Here is a 19,695-nt window from a genome sequence, read left to right on the forward strand (position 1 = left end):
TACGGTGTCGCAGAATGCGCGAGTTGGCCTGGTGACGTAATTCGCCTTGTTTGGTCAAGCAGTCTTTTGTTGCGCACGTCCACTAGTAGTCCAAAAAAAGATAAAAAATCTGCAACAATTATCGGTTTTGAGACGTCTGCGACGACAAATTGCCATGTAAAACAACGAGCTGGAGGTTTAATGTCATTGTCACTGTGCCGTACGTAGCAATTGAGGTACCATTTGCCGCGGAAAGTTCATACGTTGATTTCGATCGCGACCTTTCACTGGCGCACGCGGATATACACCGACTGACCGCTTCGTTTCCCGAACGATACGTGCACGGATCGCGACACTCGCGAGCGCGATCACCAGAACGTTGGTGACACCAGCACTGACCACTGTCACTGTCACGGCTTCGCGATCGGTCTTGCGAACGCGAGCTGGGTGTTCTCGTCGTCGGTCGCCGCGGTTCACTCTTCGCGAATAGTTTCGCCATTGCCTGCGACATCTCCACTAACTGTTTCTCGATACGATTCAGTCTGTCGTCTTTTGGACTGGATTTGGCCACCTCCTGGAGCGCTGTGCCGGGCATTACTGTCTACATAACTGCGTCGGCCACCTCCGCGATATCGTCCAACGCGACATTCTTCTGAGTCGCGAGAATTGCCTGTACACTAGACGGCAGGCGCCCTATCCACAGCGTGTGTAGGAGCGAATCGGAAACTGCTCTTAATCGGCGCAAAAACTGGGATGGTTTCGAGTCCCCGATTTTTTCGTGCTCTAGGAGTCACCTCGTTTTTTGTTCCTGAGACGTACTCAGTCGTCTTATTAAAGCTGCCCTAAGTGCGGAATAAGGCTTGTCTTGGGGTGGATTTATCAACAGGACGCGCACTTCACACATCACGTCCCTATCTAAAGCAGTAGCGAGGTAGTTAAACTTTGTTTCTTCACTTGTCACACGCGCTAGCCGAAAACTTCTGGCCACTACCTGAAGCCACATCTCTGCATCGTCCGAGATAAATGGTGGAAGTTTCATTGCGACATGGTTCACTTCCGTCGCGGCATAATTTTCGACTTGGTTTTCTTCGTTGAGGCTCATGTTGCTTGCTGCGTTGCGCGAAATATAAACCACTCTAATTGCACAAAATCGCGTACTTTCGCTGAAAAGATCATGTCGGGGTCACCACTTGAGGGTTGCTTTCACTGTACAGCAAGAATAAAACGCTCTCTCAACGGTAATAATAAAGAATTTTATTGAAAACTAGTGTATGGAAAACTTGTGTATGAAAAGACGTGTTGACGGGGTGAGTGTTCGTTGGAGAGTGCCTGTGGTTGAAGTCGGTCGTAGGTAGGCAGAAGTCCCTAGTCCTGGCGCCACTCTGCAGGGGTCGGCTTCCGGGAACCCCGTGATGCGTCCGGCGGCGTTCTTAACGTTGTGCTTAAAAAAACCTTAGAGAAACTTCCCGTTTCTCTGATACTGTGTTTACTTGAATGATTATTATTATGTTTAAATATGCGCGTTGATAGTAGGCAACTTTTCGCAAAATATCAGTTTTCTAAATCTATTGTAGCAAAAACTTTAATAAGAAAACTGATATGGTAGTACCATATTATTACCCGTATCTCGGATGTAGAATCGATTAAGAAAATAATGCGTATAGGTTTTCATCTTTTTTGACTTACACACTGAAAGAAATGAGCTTTATTCTTTATTAGAATTCTATATGCCATTATAAGACCATTGTATACTATATATGTGACAGTTAAACAGGTGAATATTGAATATAAAACGCGTATTGCTAGCACAGTTGTATAGTGACTATAAACCTTATTTCTTTATTAAATTATTGTATAACTAGTATACAACGTTTTTTATACCCTTTACGAAATAATAACAATAACTGTTATTAAAGTGTTCCATATCGTTATTAGAACATCTAGTACTGGTTATAAGTTTTATAATATTAAATGTATTAAACTGTTGTATACTCTGTATGAGTTAAAAAAATGACATTAAGTTTTCAGAAATTTTATTGGATAACTGTAATTACAAGCTAAGGTTCGAATGTAAACATAAAACATACATTTAAGTATTAGAAATGATGATAAATCGCTTCCAAAACTGTTCAGTTTATTTTCTTATCAACGATGCATCCGTATTTTCTTGTATTACATGAGAATTTGCACTATAACTCTTCCACCTTAAGAATGAAGCATCCCCTGAAAGGTTGAGCTCCTTTCCATCTAATTCTATTTCCTCTGGTTGATTGACTTTATACCCATGCTCTTCTTTGTCACCGTTAACCTTCTGTTCCTCCATCTTATGTAAAACTTAACATCAGCGGTTTCTAAAATACAAAAACATATTTTTTAAGATTTAGACAAGATTTATATTTGAAAAAACAAAACAATTACAAGCCATAAAACAGTTAGATACTTACATAATTTTCCATTTCACACAACGCGATATGATCATGTGCCTATGCTGTCTATTTTCATCAAACTAGACGTGTAATAGTCATAAGTCGATGCACAGCGGACTGTCGCAAATTTTACGATCATAACCGATTATGCACCGAGAGGTGACGATCACTTAACCATTATAAGACGCGTTTTACACGTTAAAAACGGAAATATAATCAATATAAGAACGAATAATACTATTAATACAATTTTTATATACAAATTCGGATACTGGTTTTTATACAACAGATCTTCCCTACTATACAATTGGAACATAAAGTCTACAACACATAATAATTTATAAGTAATTCATTATAACCTTTATTTCATAGATGCATAAGGTGTATTAAGCACCTTCCAGTTAAACTCATTGAATAATGAGTGTGGAGATGATTGCTTTTTTTTAATAAAAGTTGTATATTTGTTATAAAAGTTTTAATATGCGCTATACACATTATTCTAGATAAACAGTTTAATAAGCCCATTTCTTTCAGTGCATTACTTTGAAATCCTCTTAAAATTGTGCCACTGAGTTTGGGACACCTTGTATATAGAAAATAGAACACGTTTGATCTGTATCTTCGAAACGCCGCCGCCGTATCCAGTTGTGTTTTAAACACTGTTTTGTAATCACAGGAAAACTTCTTCAAACTTTAGTCTATACTATTTTTTTTTGTATATTTGTCAACAACGTCCCCATTTATTTTTGAACATAATGTAACACATGTCACGTACACTTATAAAGTTTTGTCTGACGCGACGCAAGTAGTAAACAAAATCCTAGAAGTATCTCAGGAAAACAGGAAAAGAGAAACGAGATAGGTATATAGTCGAGTTTCAAGCAGGAATATTAGAAATTCTGCTCACCACAATTCAAATTCAAATAAAAGTAGAGACAAGAATGTGGAGGTTATATCTTGATATCATAAATTTTCAATGCGCTCATGTAAAAACATACTACATAAATACTTAACAACTTCCTCGTGAAGAAATGTAGTGCACAGAATGAAACGTTTAACATAAAACAGAACAAAGATTGTAAAAACCTAGAAAGAAAAATCGTCCACGCAAAGCTTTGTGAATGTCAAATGAAACAGGAGATTGCGGTTTCTTTATCGATTGTACGTAAATATCAATATTATTATTAAAGATGCGGCTTGCCGCAAAACTTTTTAGAGATGTACATTAAAACAACGTTTTCACGGACGATTTTAGCGATTATTACCTTTGTTATAAAATGAAGTGCCGTTACTGAAAAGGAACGTGTTTCAGGTTATTCATCTGTAACTTCTACTTTTATATTGAAGCGACTTTTTAAATTATTAAGAGACAATACGTACTTAGTATTATATCTATGTATGCATTAAATTAAAGAAAGTGTTTTAAAAATTTTTTCCTAAAATACCTCCTTCCATATTTAATATAATAAGCTCCAACGTCTAAAAAAAAAAACAGCCTTATCCTCAAATATTTAATTAAAATGTATACATTGTAGTGAAAAAATCTACACCGTCTTCCAGGCTGCTGAATTCGTTGAATTTCTAACCACAATTATTGACCAAAAACCACCCTTTTTTGACTTCCGGCCCCAGCGATGAACTCTACATTCTTCTCCCCATTTTCGAGGGTACTAATCACGACTATGATGATCAAACCCTCTCTAACCCTCACAACCCCCTCGAAATCTACCCTTATTTTTCGTCGTCCTAAAAACAACCTCTATACTCCTCCCTCCATTTTCAAGGGTGTCGAGACATGATGATCACAACGCTCATCGACTCTGGCAATCTGACTTTATGGAATCCAACAAGGTAACTTTACTCCTCATTTTTTTTTACAATCACGAATATTATGATCACGACCCTCCCCAACTCTCGCAACCCTCAAACGGGCAAAAGATAACCCCAATCTAATTAATGGAATCCAATAAGATAACTTCTTATTTCCGATGGTGCTGATCACTCATTAGTATCGGGGTGACAATATCATACAGTCCTTCAAAAATCCTGTAAAAGGAATAATAAAACGTTTATTCGAACATGTAAAAGTTAATATAGGCTTTGGCTAAATCGAGGGGGTTGCGAAGGATGGCCACAGATCTGATCATGTTGTTCGTCATCAGCACCTTTGAAAATAAGAGTTGAGGTAAGCTACCTTCTTGGACTCCATACAATGAGATTAAGGGCAGTTTGGGCCCATTCCAGATTGGTTTCGTAGATCCAACAAACAAGCCATTTTTGCATTCTTTCACTACACAATTTAATTCAACATATGTAAGAGGCTGGAGCTACTTATATTAAACATATCGAGGCAGTTATTTTAGTAAATTATAAACAGTTCTGGTAATTTATTTGCAATAAAAGGGGACTGACTATATCTTAAAAATGAAATTTATCTTTATGCGCCTCAAGACATAGTAAATGGTTTTTTCTCACAATCAGTAATTTTGCTTTAGTAGGTAGCTTTCTTTTACTATAATGTCTCTAATGTTCTCTAATCAAGTTGATATAAATAAATCAATCGCAAAATTTAAAAACAAGAAGACAGCTAGACATGAATTTGATCCTCAGTTTTGCAGTTAAAGATTGTTCCATGATTTTTGTAGCTGCTTTGCTAGTTATATTCAACTTATCGTGAAAAATTAAACTAAATAAAACTATTTACTAAACACGTACGAGTTTCTTACTTATATCACAGACAATATAGCTTGAGCGAAGCTATATTATCTGTGCTTATATTGTCTTTCAATACAAAATTATTTGAAAATATGAGCTTAACCAAAATTAACGTAAAAAAAAGTAGCAAAAAAATGCATATTTACTTTTTATCCTTTATATAATTTAGTTTAGTTTTTAAATGGGGATTAAGTGGGGATATTTTTATTTACAAGTTAAACGGTGAAAATAACTAAATTATATTGTATTTTGTATATGGGGTGGTCTGTATGACAACAAGTTACTAAATTTGCAAGTCGTTCAAAATACGTTACTAAAAATTATTTTCAAAAAAGATTTTAGATATTCTACAGAACTACTGTATAAGGAATTATATATATTCAATATAAGAAAATTATTGCACTAGATTGCGTACTGAACAGTCTGTTCAAGTACCATTTTATGGTAAATCTCATACCCAACATTTTGTATTTTTTTATGGACCGGAATTGTTTAATAAATTGCAAGTTAATGTAAAAAATATTAGTAGTAGGTATATATAAATTCAAAAAGACAATAAAAACTCTCATAAGAGAAAATCATAGTTCAATTGAGGATATATTTAAATAGTAAAAATTGTCTCTATTGTTTTGGACGTTTTAATTTTATCTAATATAACAAATCTATAAGTATTTTGTTCTTCCACCTCACTGGACTCCGCTGGACTCAGCTGTTTTGTTTAAAATACATTGTTTTATATAAATATTTATTTTTCTATATTCATGTACAGTATTGTTTTTTTCTTTATTTTTCCTTTGTAATTGGACAATAACACAGCACAAGTTATTGTATAACTTAGGTGTATTGTCCAAATTCATTTAATATTTTATTAAATTTACATTTTAGAAATGTTTTTTTTTTGCTTTGTTGAATTCTGCTTTGAATAAACTTACTTACTTGCTTGCTTGCTTGCTTGATTGATTGCTTGATTGCTTGCTTGATTGCTTGCTTGCTTGATTGCTTGATTGCTTGCTTGATTGGTTGCTTGATTGCTTGCTTGCTTGATTGCTTGATTGCTTGCTTGCTTGCTTGCTTGATTGCTTGATTGCTTGCTTGCTTGCTTGCTTGTTTGCTTGCTTGCTTGCTTGCTTACTTACTTACTTACTTAAAAATTATGAACAAAAATAAAACATATTTTAGAATGCAAGATTTCTTGTTACGAAGAAATAAGTTCCAATGTCTTGAGTGATTGGGTTAGTTAAAAGGATTGTTTAATGTAATACAATTTTATAATATATAAAATAGTTTTCTTTTCTAGTAGTCTTTTTATATATTTCCTTCAACTGCACTTGCTGTTTAAATTTACCATTACAGTAATATAAACTTTACACCTAAGCACTCTAATGTGCTATACTTAATGCAGGTATATAGGGTGATTCAGAACTTATCCAAAAAAAAAAATTCTGGATGTACAGGGGACCCTTACAAATACAATTTTGTATAGAAAAAATCAAAAAGGTCAGTTCAAAATTGATTTAAAAATACTCTTCTGCACGGCACTGGAAACTGGTCCACTGTAAAACCTGAATGGACAAAAACTTTCGCAAGGAAAGAAATATGTAAATAGAATTATATCGCACCTATTTTATATCGGCTAATTCAAATGCTTTTGCCTTTTTATTAATAAAATTAATTTGTGTTTTTAAATAATAAAATCATTTGACATACCCGATGCTGCAACAGCAATTGTTCAAAATTTTATCCACTCACGTGTAAACACATTTGGGTCCGTCTTACTCACTTTCTACGAACTAACACAAATGATGTCTTGTTTCACCATAACACAAACGCTTCACCATAAATTAAAACGATATCCATCAACTCCGAGTACACGCAAACCACTTTTGACACTAACTACCCATTTTTGACACCAACTACTAAAAACATATTATAAAAACCACATATAACAGGTAAATATCGCAATGACGATTGCAAAATCCGAATTCAGTATTCGGAGTCGATGAGGCCACGTGGCGAATGATGCTAGAGACAACAGTTGTCCAGCTATGTAGTGGTTTAATGTGCTATAACTTCAATAATTTTTTTCTCAGAAACTATAAGGATTTTACAAATTTTGTTTTTACAATATTGACTCCATTTCTCATGCCGCATCTATTCCCAATTTTTTTTTTAATAAGTTGTGAATCACCCTGTATAGTCATGTGCTCTCATGGTGCGCAGATCACTTAATAAAAATATTAACCTATATGTTTTTGGCATATATATTATAATTGAATGAAATATCATAAAATAATGGATCATTTATAGATGGATCATCGTCGATCGGGTAAATTGGTCTAAACTTTTTTATTTTGATACCCAGGAATTGGTGCAGATATAAGGTTACAAATAGTTCACAATAATTCTATATTTATAAATGAGAAATAAGTAACCAAACTATAAAAGTTTACTATTTTTTTATTTACTATTTATTTTCTAAATTGTCTGAAAGCTCATTGTGCACAGTAAGAACAATCAAGGACAACATGAAATTAAATATAATACATAATTTCAGTACTATATGTTTCTTCAATAGAAAATTCAAATAGCTCCAGTTGTATTACTTTGTAGTACGTGGTGCAATTATTTCCGTAATAGAAAATCAATAAACTTCTCTGGGATTTCCATTTGATAAAATAATGGTATACAAATTTTTATTTACGTGCCACTAATTACTGCACAAAACTACCCAATACGTGACTGAATGTATAAAAAAATAACAGTATTTTCTTTCAAATAAGTATGTATATGAAAATCGAGTTATTTTTTTTTCATTGTTTTAAAAATAATTTCTAAACAACTTATCTTTATTTAAAACCAATAGGTGTAGGTATATCAAGTAGTTTTTTACGATTGCATATTATTTTTTTGTTTTTATTTAAAACAATATTAAAGCTTTTAAAATGGTTTTTATTTACAAAACTAAATTCTGAATTTTACTAATGTACTAATGTTCTTGTTTTATAAAATATATTTCTTATAAAAATAAAATAATATTACGAATAATGTTACACATTAATAGAATAATAGGTTCTGGAAAACCTGCTTCTTCAGGAGCAGAAGTTAGCTATGTACTACTATAGGGTTGACGAAAAATCTTTGGAGAAAAAAATTGGCTAATATGGATGAAGCAAAACCATTATCATGTTGATAAATTGTATTTTTGAACTGAAAAAATTATTTGTTCTAAACAAATTTTTATTAAATTTAAAATTTCGTGGATCGTATCTGATTAATTGCTTTTATTTAATTTTTCATATAACTTTAACATTTTATCTATAAGAGTACCTATTTGTAAACAAGTTAGATATAGGTATCATATCAGTATAATTAAACTCATTTTTGTATAAATCCTTTAATAATTTATTAAAAAAATTCAATAAATTATGAGAAAAAATTTACAAATGATATAACTGGTCCAATTTTAAAAAATCCATATAATGCTGTATAAGAGTATAGTCCGGAGAAAATTGACGTAATTGCTGTATATTCAATAATTGTTCATCATTTCCTCAGGCTCATTTTCCTTTATAAATCAAGTTTTAAGGTTTACCCTGTGTATACAAATATGCTTAAATATTATTCCAAATAAATGTACCAATGATTCAAAATAATAATAGGAATTGAATTTATCGTTTAATATTTGATTTAAAATATAAATATTTAAATGTGATTAGCAAGGGGGGGAGGGGTGGTTATACCTAGAAAGTATTTATTTAGAAATACTTTTTCATAACCAGAAATATACAATAGAAATTCTATTTTTACAAAAACGTGAATGAAGATCACATCTGAGTCAATCAGTTTTCATTTAAATTTCTCGCATGGATACGTTGATATATTGAAATTATTGATTAATTACAGGCAATTAGTTTGAAGTACTAGGTTATTTCCGAATTTTATCTTCCATTATCTAATTCCTAAGACCGAGCTAGGGCTAATGTGGTTATAACATACTTATATCATTATTCTGTATTTAGCAAAACAAAGATAACAATGTAATTGTGTATTTTTAGAATTTCTTTTTTGTAATACAAATTATAATAACAATAAATATTAATAATATGTTTATGTACAATAATCAAAGGTAAATACAATCTCGTTTATGTATAATAATAATTAACGGCAAATACAAACTCGTTTGCCATTACAATATCCCCCAGTTCTTCCTCTAAACAGGCAGTGAACTCCACAGGCAGCATGATTTAGCTTAACTCCCTTCGCTTCAACGCTAAGTACATCACAGGTGAATCGTTTTACCCGAAAGTGTGCTGAAATAGATACAAATATATTAAAAACCATTAGAAAGTAAATAAAACATAGACACAAGTCAAGCAAAATGAACAATTTAAATTTTATGAAAAAAATAATACAATTATAGAATGCTTAGAGGGCCATTGGTCATAATAAGAAACATTTTTTTGCAGTCGTATTGATATATTTTTTAACGGATTTGGAAAATAGCTATAATTTTTATTTTGTTATTCTAACCTATCTAAAATGTTCTCTGAAAATCGATATTTTCAACTAAAAATAATGGACCAGAGTTTAATTGAACTGAAAGTCGATATACATAACTTATTTTCGAAAGAAAAACAATAGGTATGTTAATCCTTTACTATAGAGTTTTATTTTCTTGTTATTTCATAAAATAGATCTATTGAAACTTCAAATTAATTCATAAATGGTACCTACTTAAAATTAAAAAAACAAATATTTTTGCATCATGAAAATTGAAAGGAGTATAAGTTTTCTCACTTAGTTTGTTCCACTTCATATATTATAAAATGTTTTAAGTTTAATAAACAACAAATTTACTTAATATTGCAATGCAGCTGGATAAAACCTTATACCATAAATTAAAGAGTATATTATAGTATTTGAAGAGGCTGAACTAGTTTAAAAATGGATATAATTTTCATATTCATCTTTTATATTATAAAATGATTTTAAGTTTAATAAAGCAATAAATTTACTTAATATTACTATTATTAAAACATACATACATTAAAAATGAATTTTGTAATTATATGTATAATGATTTAGATTTATTAAAATAATTTCTAGGTAATAAACCGAGTATTACCATTCAGATGGACAAAGTTTTATGACATAAATTAAAAAAAATGTTTGCGAAGAACCATCAATTTAAAAATAAAGTTACTGTTATAATCTTACCATGTTCTTGTTCAACAAGATCTTCAAAGTCAGCTGGCGCGCTGTACACAACGACCATAACGAACGACAAAACGAAAGTAAATGCAATGACAAACTTCATTGTTGCAATTAGTTTGACCGAATTGAAACCAATGTTGTTTTATTACACACCGCTGCTTTTTATAGTCCGTTAATGAACGCGGTACTTTTCATTTTAACATAGAAGAAGTTTTGTTTCTTCCCAGGGATTTACCTTTTCCAACATTACAGTACTTCAAAACTTTATGATGTGTTTTACATTTCTGACTATCGCTATCAGAATGAACCTGACCTATTGACATTCTGCAAAGATAAAAGACTCAAGGAAATTTATGAGGCAAATATAAATATATTTTCTATAAATACTGTTTAAAATTTAGTTAAAAATTCACCACCATGGTTTTTGCTACATTTCTAGTGTCACCTATTTCTTTAAAAGCTCAATGAAATAAGAATGAAAATCCTTATCCTTTATGTTACATAGGGTGTTTCATAACAATACTGTAATGGCAGAACGGAACAACACAAACGATTACAGAATCCTATTTAAAAAAATATTAAGTCGAAATGTTATGTTTAGAGTCATTCGCAGATTTTCACTTCTATTTATTTTGGCTAAAACTTTTGAATCATTTTTGGCAATTCGTTCATTTTTGATATACACTATACAACACTTAAAGTCAGCAAATTCTTGAAATACGGATTAAAAAATTCCGTGACGGTATTATACTGACCGCTGCAATCATTTCATTCGAGGAACATTAAAAGTACCTAATCCAATGATAAAAATTATGATTCAAAACTTTTTCACACTTTCTTTTCTGGTTACATATTTTTTTATCAGTTTTTCACTATTATTGCAGAACTCAGGGCAATTAGATATTGTATTGTAATTGTGTAAGACAATTAATATTGTCATACTCAAGTAAGACATTAATAGAACTGCGACATGTTATTGTAAATTTTACTAACTTAAAAAATCCTAGTGCCGACAACAATTCCTTTGTTCCTTCTAAACACATCTCCAAAAGTCTTGGCCCCTCTTTATAACTTTAATATCAAGTGGCCATTTTTTGTGTATAAATTCTTTAATATCTTAACATACCAGAAAAAATTATTATCCCGGCAGAGCAATATCCAATCGCGAAAACCCTCCTGCAACCCTCCAGGAATTGACTGCAGCTGTTCTAGAAGAGTGGGATAATATGCCTGATTATTCTATTGACAACATGATTCAAGGGATGCCAAGATGCGTTAGCCAATTGATTGAAAGAAGAGGCGATCATACAGACTACTAAGATATGTTTTTTAATGTAACATTATTTTTTTCTCAAAATAAAAAATTTCTAATTTCAATATTTTGCAGCTTTTGCGTAATTGCTTTATTGTCCAATCGTAAATGGGAAAATTACAAAGTTATTGTATTATATATTTTAATATCAAAACAAAAAATAAGATCCATCACATTTTTAAAATTTAAGTTGATTACATATTTCCAAAAATATGTGGTAGACTTTTGTACAATAATAGTTGAAATACTTGTTATGGGAATATCTTATACGAAAGACAAAATCTATTATTTATACGTCAATAAAATATTCTTTTTTTAATTTCTTTTAACGAATTTTCTTTATTAATTTCATAGGCACAGATACAAAAAAAAATTGGACTGGGCCGTGGGCCGGACCAATATATTTCATAGTATTTGAACCCACTATAACCAAATTTAAAGTCAGAATCAGTTCGTTTTGAATCAAGAAACTCCTCTGGAACGGGTTTTCGAGATTTTAAACTGACTGAAGTAGGCAGCGGTAGGAAAAGCATTTATAATTCATAATCTCGTCACATCATAATGTCATAAATAAATAAGTAAGTAAATAAATAAATAAATAAATAAATAAATAAATAAATAAATAAATAAATAACCCTATAAAACCATAACCCCATAATCCCATAATCACGTAACCTGGTTTTTGATCTCCAAAACTCACGATCACTGACTGTACAGTAAACGAATTACTGTTACGTTTTTTCAATATAGATATAAAAAGAAATCAATCAGACTCAAATCTGAGGCATACAGTTTGCATACTCCGGGTAACACAGTTACAATAGGACTACAGATTCAATACTTCAGAGTTTCGTGGTTATACATTCGCACATACCCCGTGTAACAGGGTTACAGGGTTATGGGAAGCCTACGAACCTATAGTCATGTAGTTATGTGATTACGGGGTTATGAAGCTTATAAGGTTATAGTGCAATGAGATCATGTAATTTAATGTTTTTCCAACCACTGACTATTCTAGTCTCAAGTAAATTCTCGAAAACTGCTTTCTAGTTGTTAGGAACAACATACGAAAGGAAATTCTCATTTGCAGTAATAGAATTGTTTCTCGGGTTGTATGGCATGAGTCTTATTGAAACCACATGTCGTCTACTTCTATATCTTGCAATTTAGGTACAAAAAACTGGATTATTATGTGGCGAGCACCAATAACTGTTATTGCCTGACCAGTGGCATTATCGAAGAAGAATGGTCCAATGATGCCTTCAGCTCAAAATCCACACCAAACACTCACACGTGTTCCTCTCAATAATCACTCGTGGATTTTCTGAACCCCAAATGTGACAATTTCAGCATTCACTTCATTCATTTTTAACAATAACTTGTCTCTCGCTATTATGTGCTCGCAAATTTTAAATACAACAAAATGACTGAACAATGCCTGGGTTGACTGCCACGTCGTTGCTTCAAGCTTTTTGACGATGCGAAAGACATATCGCTCTCTTCTTCTAAAGCATGTGTTCTTCTGAAGAACAGAGATATGCCTCTCATAATATTAAAAAACCTAAAGCGATGAGGTAGTAACCAGCCCGAAAATTGCTGTCATTAACAACTGCCATGATATACTGTAAAACAAGCTAAGCACATAAAATGCTCATAACATAAAAACATTTAAATGTATAACAAATTTAATTAATTAAAAAAAAGTTTCTTGGTAAATCTAAAAAATGTCCAATTTAACATCAAACAGAAAATTGGTATAAAAGTTATGTCATTTAAAGCACATCAATTGTGCATTATTTGTCATAAAAGAAATGTTTGACAATATTCAAGTCAGCAGCTCGAAATTTATTTATTTATTACCGCAGAAAATCAAAATAAAACTGTTGTATTAACACAACTTCGTGTTCCTTAATATCAGTTTTTGTATGAAGTAATTTTACAAGTAGGTAGTTAAATGATAATATTTTGGAATTTGGAATTCAAACTCAGTGTATCCACATTTCTGAGGTATATAAAATCAATGTATGGAATAACTGCAATTTCAATTATTTAAAGACTGATACCCATATACATTTTTTTGCAAATCGAATGGTTTTAGAGAACCACATATTTAAAATATTTCAATTGTATAATCTTGTTTTTAAAATAAAAATAATAATAATTATATTAACTTCCATATGGCATAAAGTGCCATATTTTTTTTCTTTGAATCTAATTAATTGAAAATCGAACGCCCCTAGAGCTTTCAATGATAATGCGCCTCTATATATCTGCCATTGATTGCTCAAGTTTCATCAATCTACTTAAAATATATTTAGATATTTGAGATGATGTGATAAACATTTTTTAATTTAACATCATGTGTTTCGTAAACCCAGTGGTTAATACCCTGTTTATTAAAATTGTTAGGTCTAAAATGATGCAAGTGTCACTATCCTGAGTTATTTACTTATTTATTAAAAGAAACAAACAGGGCAAAATTTAATGAAATGTTATACCAATTATATAGGTTATATCACGTTCAAATAGTCAAAAATGAGAATAAGTATAATACAAATTAATAATTAACATTTTTGCCATGTGCCAAATACCAAACTGGCCGCATTGGCCGTTGGCAACAGTAGTTTGTAGATTGCATTCATACATCATACAATTAAATGCAATAATATCTGCAAGTATCAATAAGTGAATTAGATAATGCAATAATCAATCTTTAAAAAAATATATGATGCTATTTTCAGAGCCAGAGTGACCTAAGTTTTAATATGAGATTTCTTGTTCTCTTCCTCCTCCTTCTTCATATTTTGAGTGATGGGGACCCGGGTTTGGGACCGGGACCAGGAAAGTTTAAATAACCCCGTGTGCTGCCTTTGTGACCGCATGCTAGTTTCAGTTTTTTAAAAAAAGGACCAGAGCAGTACTTCGTTCATGGTCGATTCCTCGGAAACTTAGTAAATAAACACAGACATAGGTATCTGCACACGTTCTTGATTTGCGACGTTTTCATTCCATTTTATAACTGCGCGGGTAAAACGTCCTGCAAAACCTAGCGTCTGGACCAGGTTTAATACAAAACCAACTTACCACAATTTCAGTTAATTTGACCTAGCCCACATTTTCCCACAGTGCAGGGTCCTCTTACATAAATTTTCCAGTAGCTGAAAGGACTCCTCCATTACATTTAATATTGGTTAGGTACAGATGTCACAATTACGGCTTTGGGCATATCCAATTAGTAGGTTTACCAGCAAGGAAAATAGAATATACAGGGTGGCCCAATTAAGACAGTCCACTTGAAATATTTTCATTGCAACAGATTTTTCCGGAAAACCCCGAACCCAGGTCGATTTTGCTTTCAAGGGGGACGTCTTTTGACCATAAATTCGTAGATGTAGGGTCATCCCCCTAAACGGGGTGGCAACCCCTTCAAGAATTATCTGTAGAGAAAATTGTAAAAAAATTACGGGCCGAAAACCCCCTTCACCAACCTAAATGGGACGCATATGATTTGCATGTTGAAAAATGGAATAGCCCATGTTATTTAACGTAAAAAGTTATGTAAGACCCATAAATTTTTTTCTATCTATTTGCGACCGTTTTGTCAACAACAGAAAAAAAAACAGTTTTGTTTGAGCCCTTTTAAGGGCATATAACTTCCTAAGGGTGCGTTTTAGGGCACATGTTAATAGGAACTTTTTGGCTTATCTTAATGAGTTATAAACGCAGCAGAAGTTTGGAACCTTATTTTAGAAACACACTGTATGTAGGCAATTTATTTCTATTATAAGAAAGTATTATGTAGGTACTTTTATGGGACGCCAAAATTTCAGTCGCGACTTGCTTTCTCGTGGACCCCCTTTGACATCTCATGCACTCCCAAATTTTGACACGGACTCCTTGAAGTTCGGTGTCGACACCTAGCGGTCGATAAAGACCACTTTGGGCATCATTGGTCCAGATACTTCAAATATAATCAACCTGTGCCAAACAAGCAGCTAAACTTTATATTCTAGTGCCACGCGGTGTACTGAAAATGTTAATTTCCATTGATTTACCAACAATATAAACACTGGAGCTCGAAAATAGCACCTCGTACAGAGTTATGTCATGGATTTAAACGACATCCTGTATAAAAAAAAACATATATTAAATTAGAATATGTACTTCTGAAAAGATATACATTTTAACAAAACTATAAAAACGCCAAAATTTAACACAACTTCGTGTGCATGCATTCGAATATTTGTAATGCAATATTTGTCTTGGACCAATATCGTTATGTTACCAACCAAACTTTACTTGCTTTTCTAAAATCAATGGTATTAGTTCCAGAATAGTGAGACACACTGTATTCAAAAGAAGGTAGATTATTTACAGAAAAAAAACAGTAGGTACTTATATAACTTGTTGTCATGCCATCATCACTTATTAGTGCACTATGAATTGCTGACAATTAAAGAGAAATAATGCACATATTCTTCGCATTCTTTGCGATGCTGATTTATAAGAAATCTAAATAAATCATAAACTAGCATAGTTTACTTTTATGAAAGGTAATAAAAGCTTCTATACAACAATTCTCTTGACGATGCTGCCTGTTTTATGGCTTTGCTTAATTAAATTGTACTTTTTTGATCTTATATACACATGAGACGGACGTTATGAACAAAGAGACATAAAATACATGGATGTATGGCGACTTTCTTTCTTACATAAATATGGTTATCGAGTAATGGCAAAAATAAATTACTTAATTAAATTGTCCTACTGTTTTGTCATAAAAAGGTTATTTATTTTCTTCTCGTGCTATTAGTCCTTGACGGAGTATAGAACTTAATAGGTATTCTTAAAGAGCTACTGTTAATTATGGGAAATTCTTCATGTATTTAACGATTGTTCGTGCCATATTAGAGACAATTAAAAATTGCTTCTTATATTAACCGCTTTTAAATCTAAACGAATGACTTATTAAATAAATTTATTAATGGTGTATCTCAGAAATGAAACTGTGGAACTCAGATTGGTAAAAAATTTTCTTCTATTCCGAATGATGTAAAACTGAATGAACGTAATGAAACTTATATTTAATTAAGTAATCAAATAAAAGCTATATTTATAAAATGTGTATTTGGCGTCGGCGTCGTCTAGATTCATATTTAAAACTGTTTTCTAATATTGACATTTTCGTTTAAAACTACTTTGTCATTCTATAGAATTCATTGCTGTGATTATTACTGGAAACAGAAGTTTATGTTGTAGCAGTGAAAGGTAAACCCCCTATTTGGTACATTTTCTCACATAGAGTTCTCTTATTAGTTCTATTTATTTATTGGTAAATATATTTATACAAAATAATATTTAATAATTGACAGGATTATCACCTTTTATAAAGGTATAAAGTATCCATATGATAAAAACGAAGCAAATTTAATATACAGGTTGTGCCATAATTTTTTTCACTTCAATGAAATTTATTAAAAATAAAACTATATGACTTATTTTACAAAATATTTATTAAGAAGAAAGCAGTAAACGAGAATTTTTTTTTTAAATGTCATCTAAATGACCACCATCTCGATTTCGACATTCTTCTAAACGAGCACATGATTTTTCGAAGACTCTTCGGCAAAAAGACTGTGATATTGCAGCCATTTCTTCTCTAATGTTTACTTTCAATTCAAGCAGTGTCGGTGGTTTTTCAAATATCCCCTGACATTAAATCCGGACTCCTCGGTGGCCACGGGATGTTCCCTCTCCTAGAATTCAACTTTTCCAGTACATTTCTTTCACTACCGGTAGAGACTCATTAGAGATGTGGCAACTGGCTCCATCTTGCTGTAACCACGTGTTGCGATTGAACTCGCAAATTCCTGTAACTGTGGTGCCAGAAAATCTCCTAACATTCTCACATACTCAATAGAGTTTACAATGACCGTATGGCAGCGACAATCCTCCATGAAGTAAAGCCCAATGATTCCTCAAGCTGAAAATGCCACCCAAAGTATTACTTATAAGACTGAAGTTGATGTTTGACTTTAGGATTTGGGCTACTCAAATATTTGCTGTTGTGTTTATTGACGCGCCTGTTAAGGTGGAAGTGGACTTTAGCGGAAAACAATATATTATGAAAATTATTGAAACGATCCAACATAACTTCGGCAAACGATCTGCGTAAATTTAAATCATTAGGTTTTAATTCCTATACTAATTGGATTTTGTATGGCTGTAATTTCAATACGGTGCAAGTATGTGTGTGGTATTCTTAATTCAAATTTAGTGTGGATCCCGTTAAATAACATTACTTTTCGCAATAGGCGCGTTACGGCCCTGTGAACGGATCCATTGCGACTAAATTTTGAAGAAATAAGCTAGCGGCTAGTCCCCTCCGCAAGCTTCTCGTCGCTTGAGTTCGCGCGAGAAATTTTATTTAAAAATAAACAAATTCATGGCCCACCCTGTAGATATACCAAATATATCTGAAGCAGGTAAATATTCGGGGTGTAAATGGCCCACCCTGTAGATACATAAAAATATCTGAAGCAGTTAAACATGCGGAGTGTAATTTTTAAGTAACACTCATTCTTGGCAAGTTTTTAATGTGTTGTATTTTATCATAGAGTTGTCAATTTTACTGTCCGATGTTTGGTTTTCGGTTTAACATTATCTACTTCAGTTCCGTAAATAAGGTTATGTTGCTTAAAATATATTATACATATTTTTAAATATATTTGTTTCTGCTTTCGGTCTTAAGTCACTTATAAGCTGTTTGATTGTAAGGATGCATATATTTTTTTAAAAATAAATTAATCTTTGCATAAGGTAAAAATTTTAACATTCTTAGTCATTACATAAGGCAACTAAATAAATGAGGCCAACATATAACAATTATACCAATTATAGCTTAGTCCAAAATACTTCATTTGCAAGATACAGTGTATTTTTAAGACATAATAATATACACAAATATTTCAAAATTGTCTCATAAAAAAGTATACGATTTCGTTTATTGCAATAAATTTAAATGCAATATCTATTTATTTATTTATTTATTTATTTATTTATTTATTTAAAATACACATCCAACAGGCGATGCCCAATAACATGATATGTTAAGTCTAGTAATAAAATATAAAAAAAAGTTAAGAGAGCAAAATTACCTAAATATGAAAAAATAGAGAAAAAGAAATAGTACAATCTTACAAATAACACAGATATAAAGAACAAAATAAAAAGGCAACAAACTATAAAAGACAGATATGACTACATAAGTAAAGCATTTTTTATATCATTAGGCAAGCAACAAAAAAGATAGACATTATATTCTATCTTGATAAATGATAAATGATAAATTTAATACAATGGTGATGCTACTAGGATGCTACTACGTGCAGCGAGTAGACTAAAAACATTATTACTTCTAGCTGATAGTCGCGGTACTTTGATATCAATATTACTTAAAACACCTGGACAGTCCAGGATGTTATGTAGAACTTTATACAAAAATATTACTTGAAAAACAAATCTTCTTTTAGCAAGGACATGAATATTGAAACGCTCAAGTAATAGATCATGCGGAAAACCCTGAGGGGGATTGTACCATCCAATATATACACAGCTGATTTCATAAACCTACGCTGTACTCTTTCCAAAGTTGCAATTTGATTAGCATAAATTGGGTTCCAGACTATTGATGCATATTCTAATTTAGAACGAATAAAGGTAGTGTAGAGCAATCGTAGTGTAGAAATACTGATAAAGCCTTTGGAATTCCTTATTATGAACCCCATATTCTTGAAAGCAGATGACGCAATTATGTCTATATGTTTTGTAAAAGATAATGTAGGGTAATGTAACTCCAAGGTCTTTTATGTAATCGGGTCTATGCAATATTATATTTCCAAATTATAATCGAATAGTTTTTTAGAGTAATTTTTCTTTTTTTTTTTTTTGGTGAATGTAATGATATTACTCTTGGAGACATTTAGCGTTAAATTATTATTTAGACACCATAAACTAATGACATTAAGCGCATTCTTTAACATATAGCAG

General features: G+C 31.8%; 1 protein-coding gene across 1 annotated transcript; it reads right to left on the reverse strand.

The window, feature by feature from the left end:
- Positions 1 to 9,211: 9,211 nt before the first annotated feature.
- LOC108915569 (defensin, isoforms B and C) lies at positions 9,212 to 10,585 on the reverse strand. The gene is made up of 2 exons (XM_018721639.1): positions 10,338 to 10,585; positions 9,212 to 9,430 (listed from the first exon to the last, which is right to left on the reverse strand). The coding sequence occupies exons 1-2, from the start codon at positions 10,435 to 10,437 to the stop codon at positions 9,279 to 9,281; spliced, it is 252 nt and encodes an 83-aa protein (XP_018577155.1). The 5' UTR covers positions 10,438 to 10,585; the 3' UTR covers positions 9,212 to 9,278.
- Positions 10,586 to 19,695: the final 9,110 nt, after the last annotated feature.

This window comes from Anoplophora glabripennis, unplaced genomic scaffold, assembly GCF_000390285.2.
Source record: "Anoplophora glabripennis isolate ALB-LARVAE unplaced genomic scaffold, Agla_2.0 scaffold39, whole genome shotgun sequence".
Lineage (NCBI taxonomy): Eukaryota > Metazoa > Arthropoda > Insecta > Coleoptera > Cerambycidae > Anoplophora > Anoplophora glabripennis.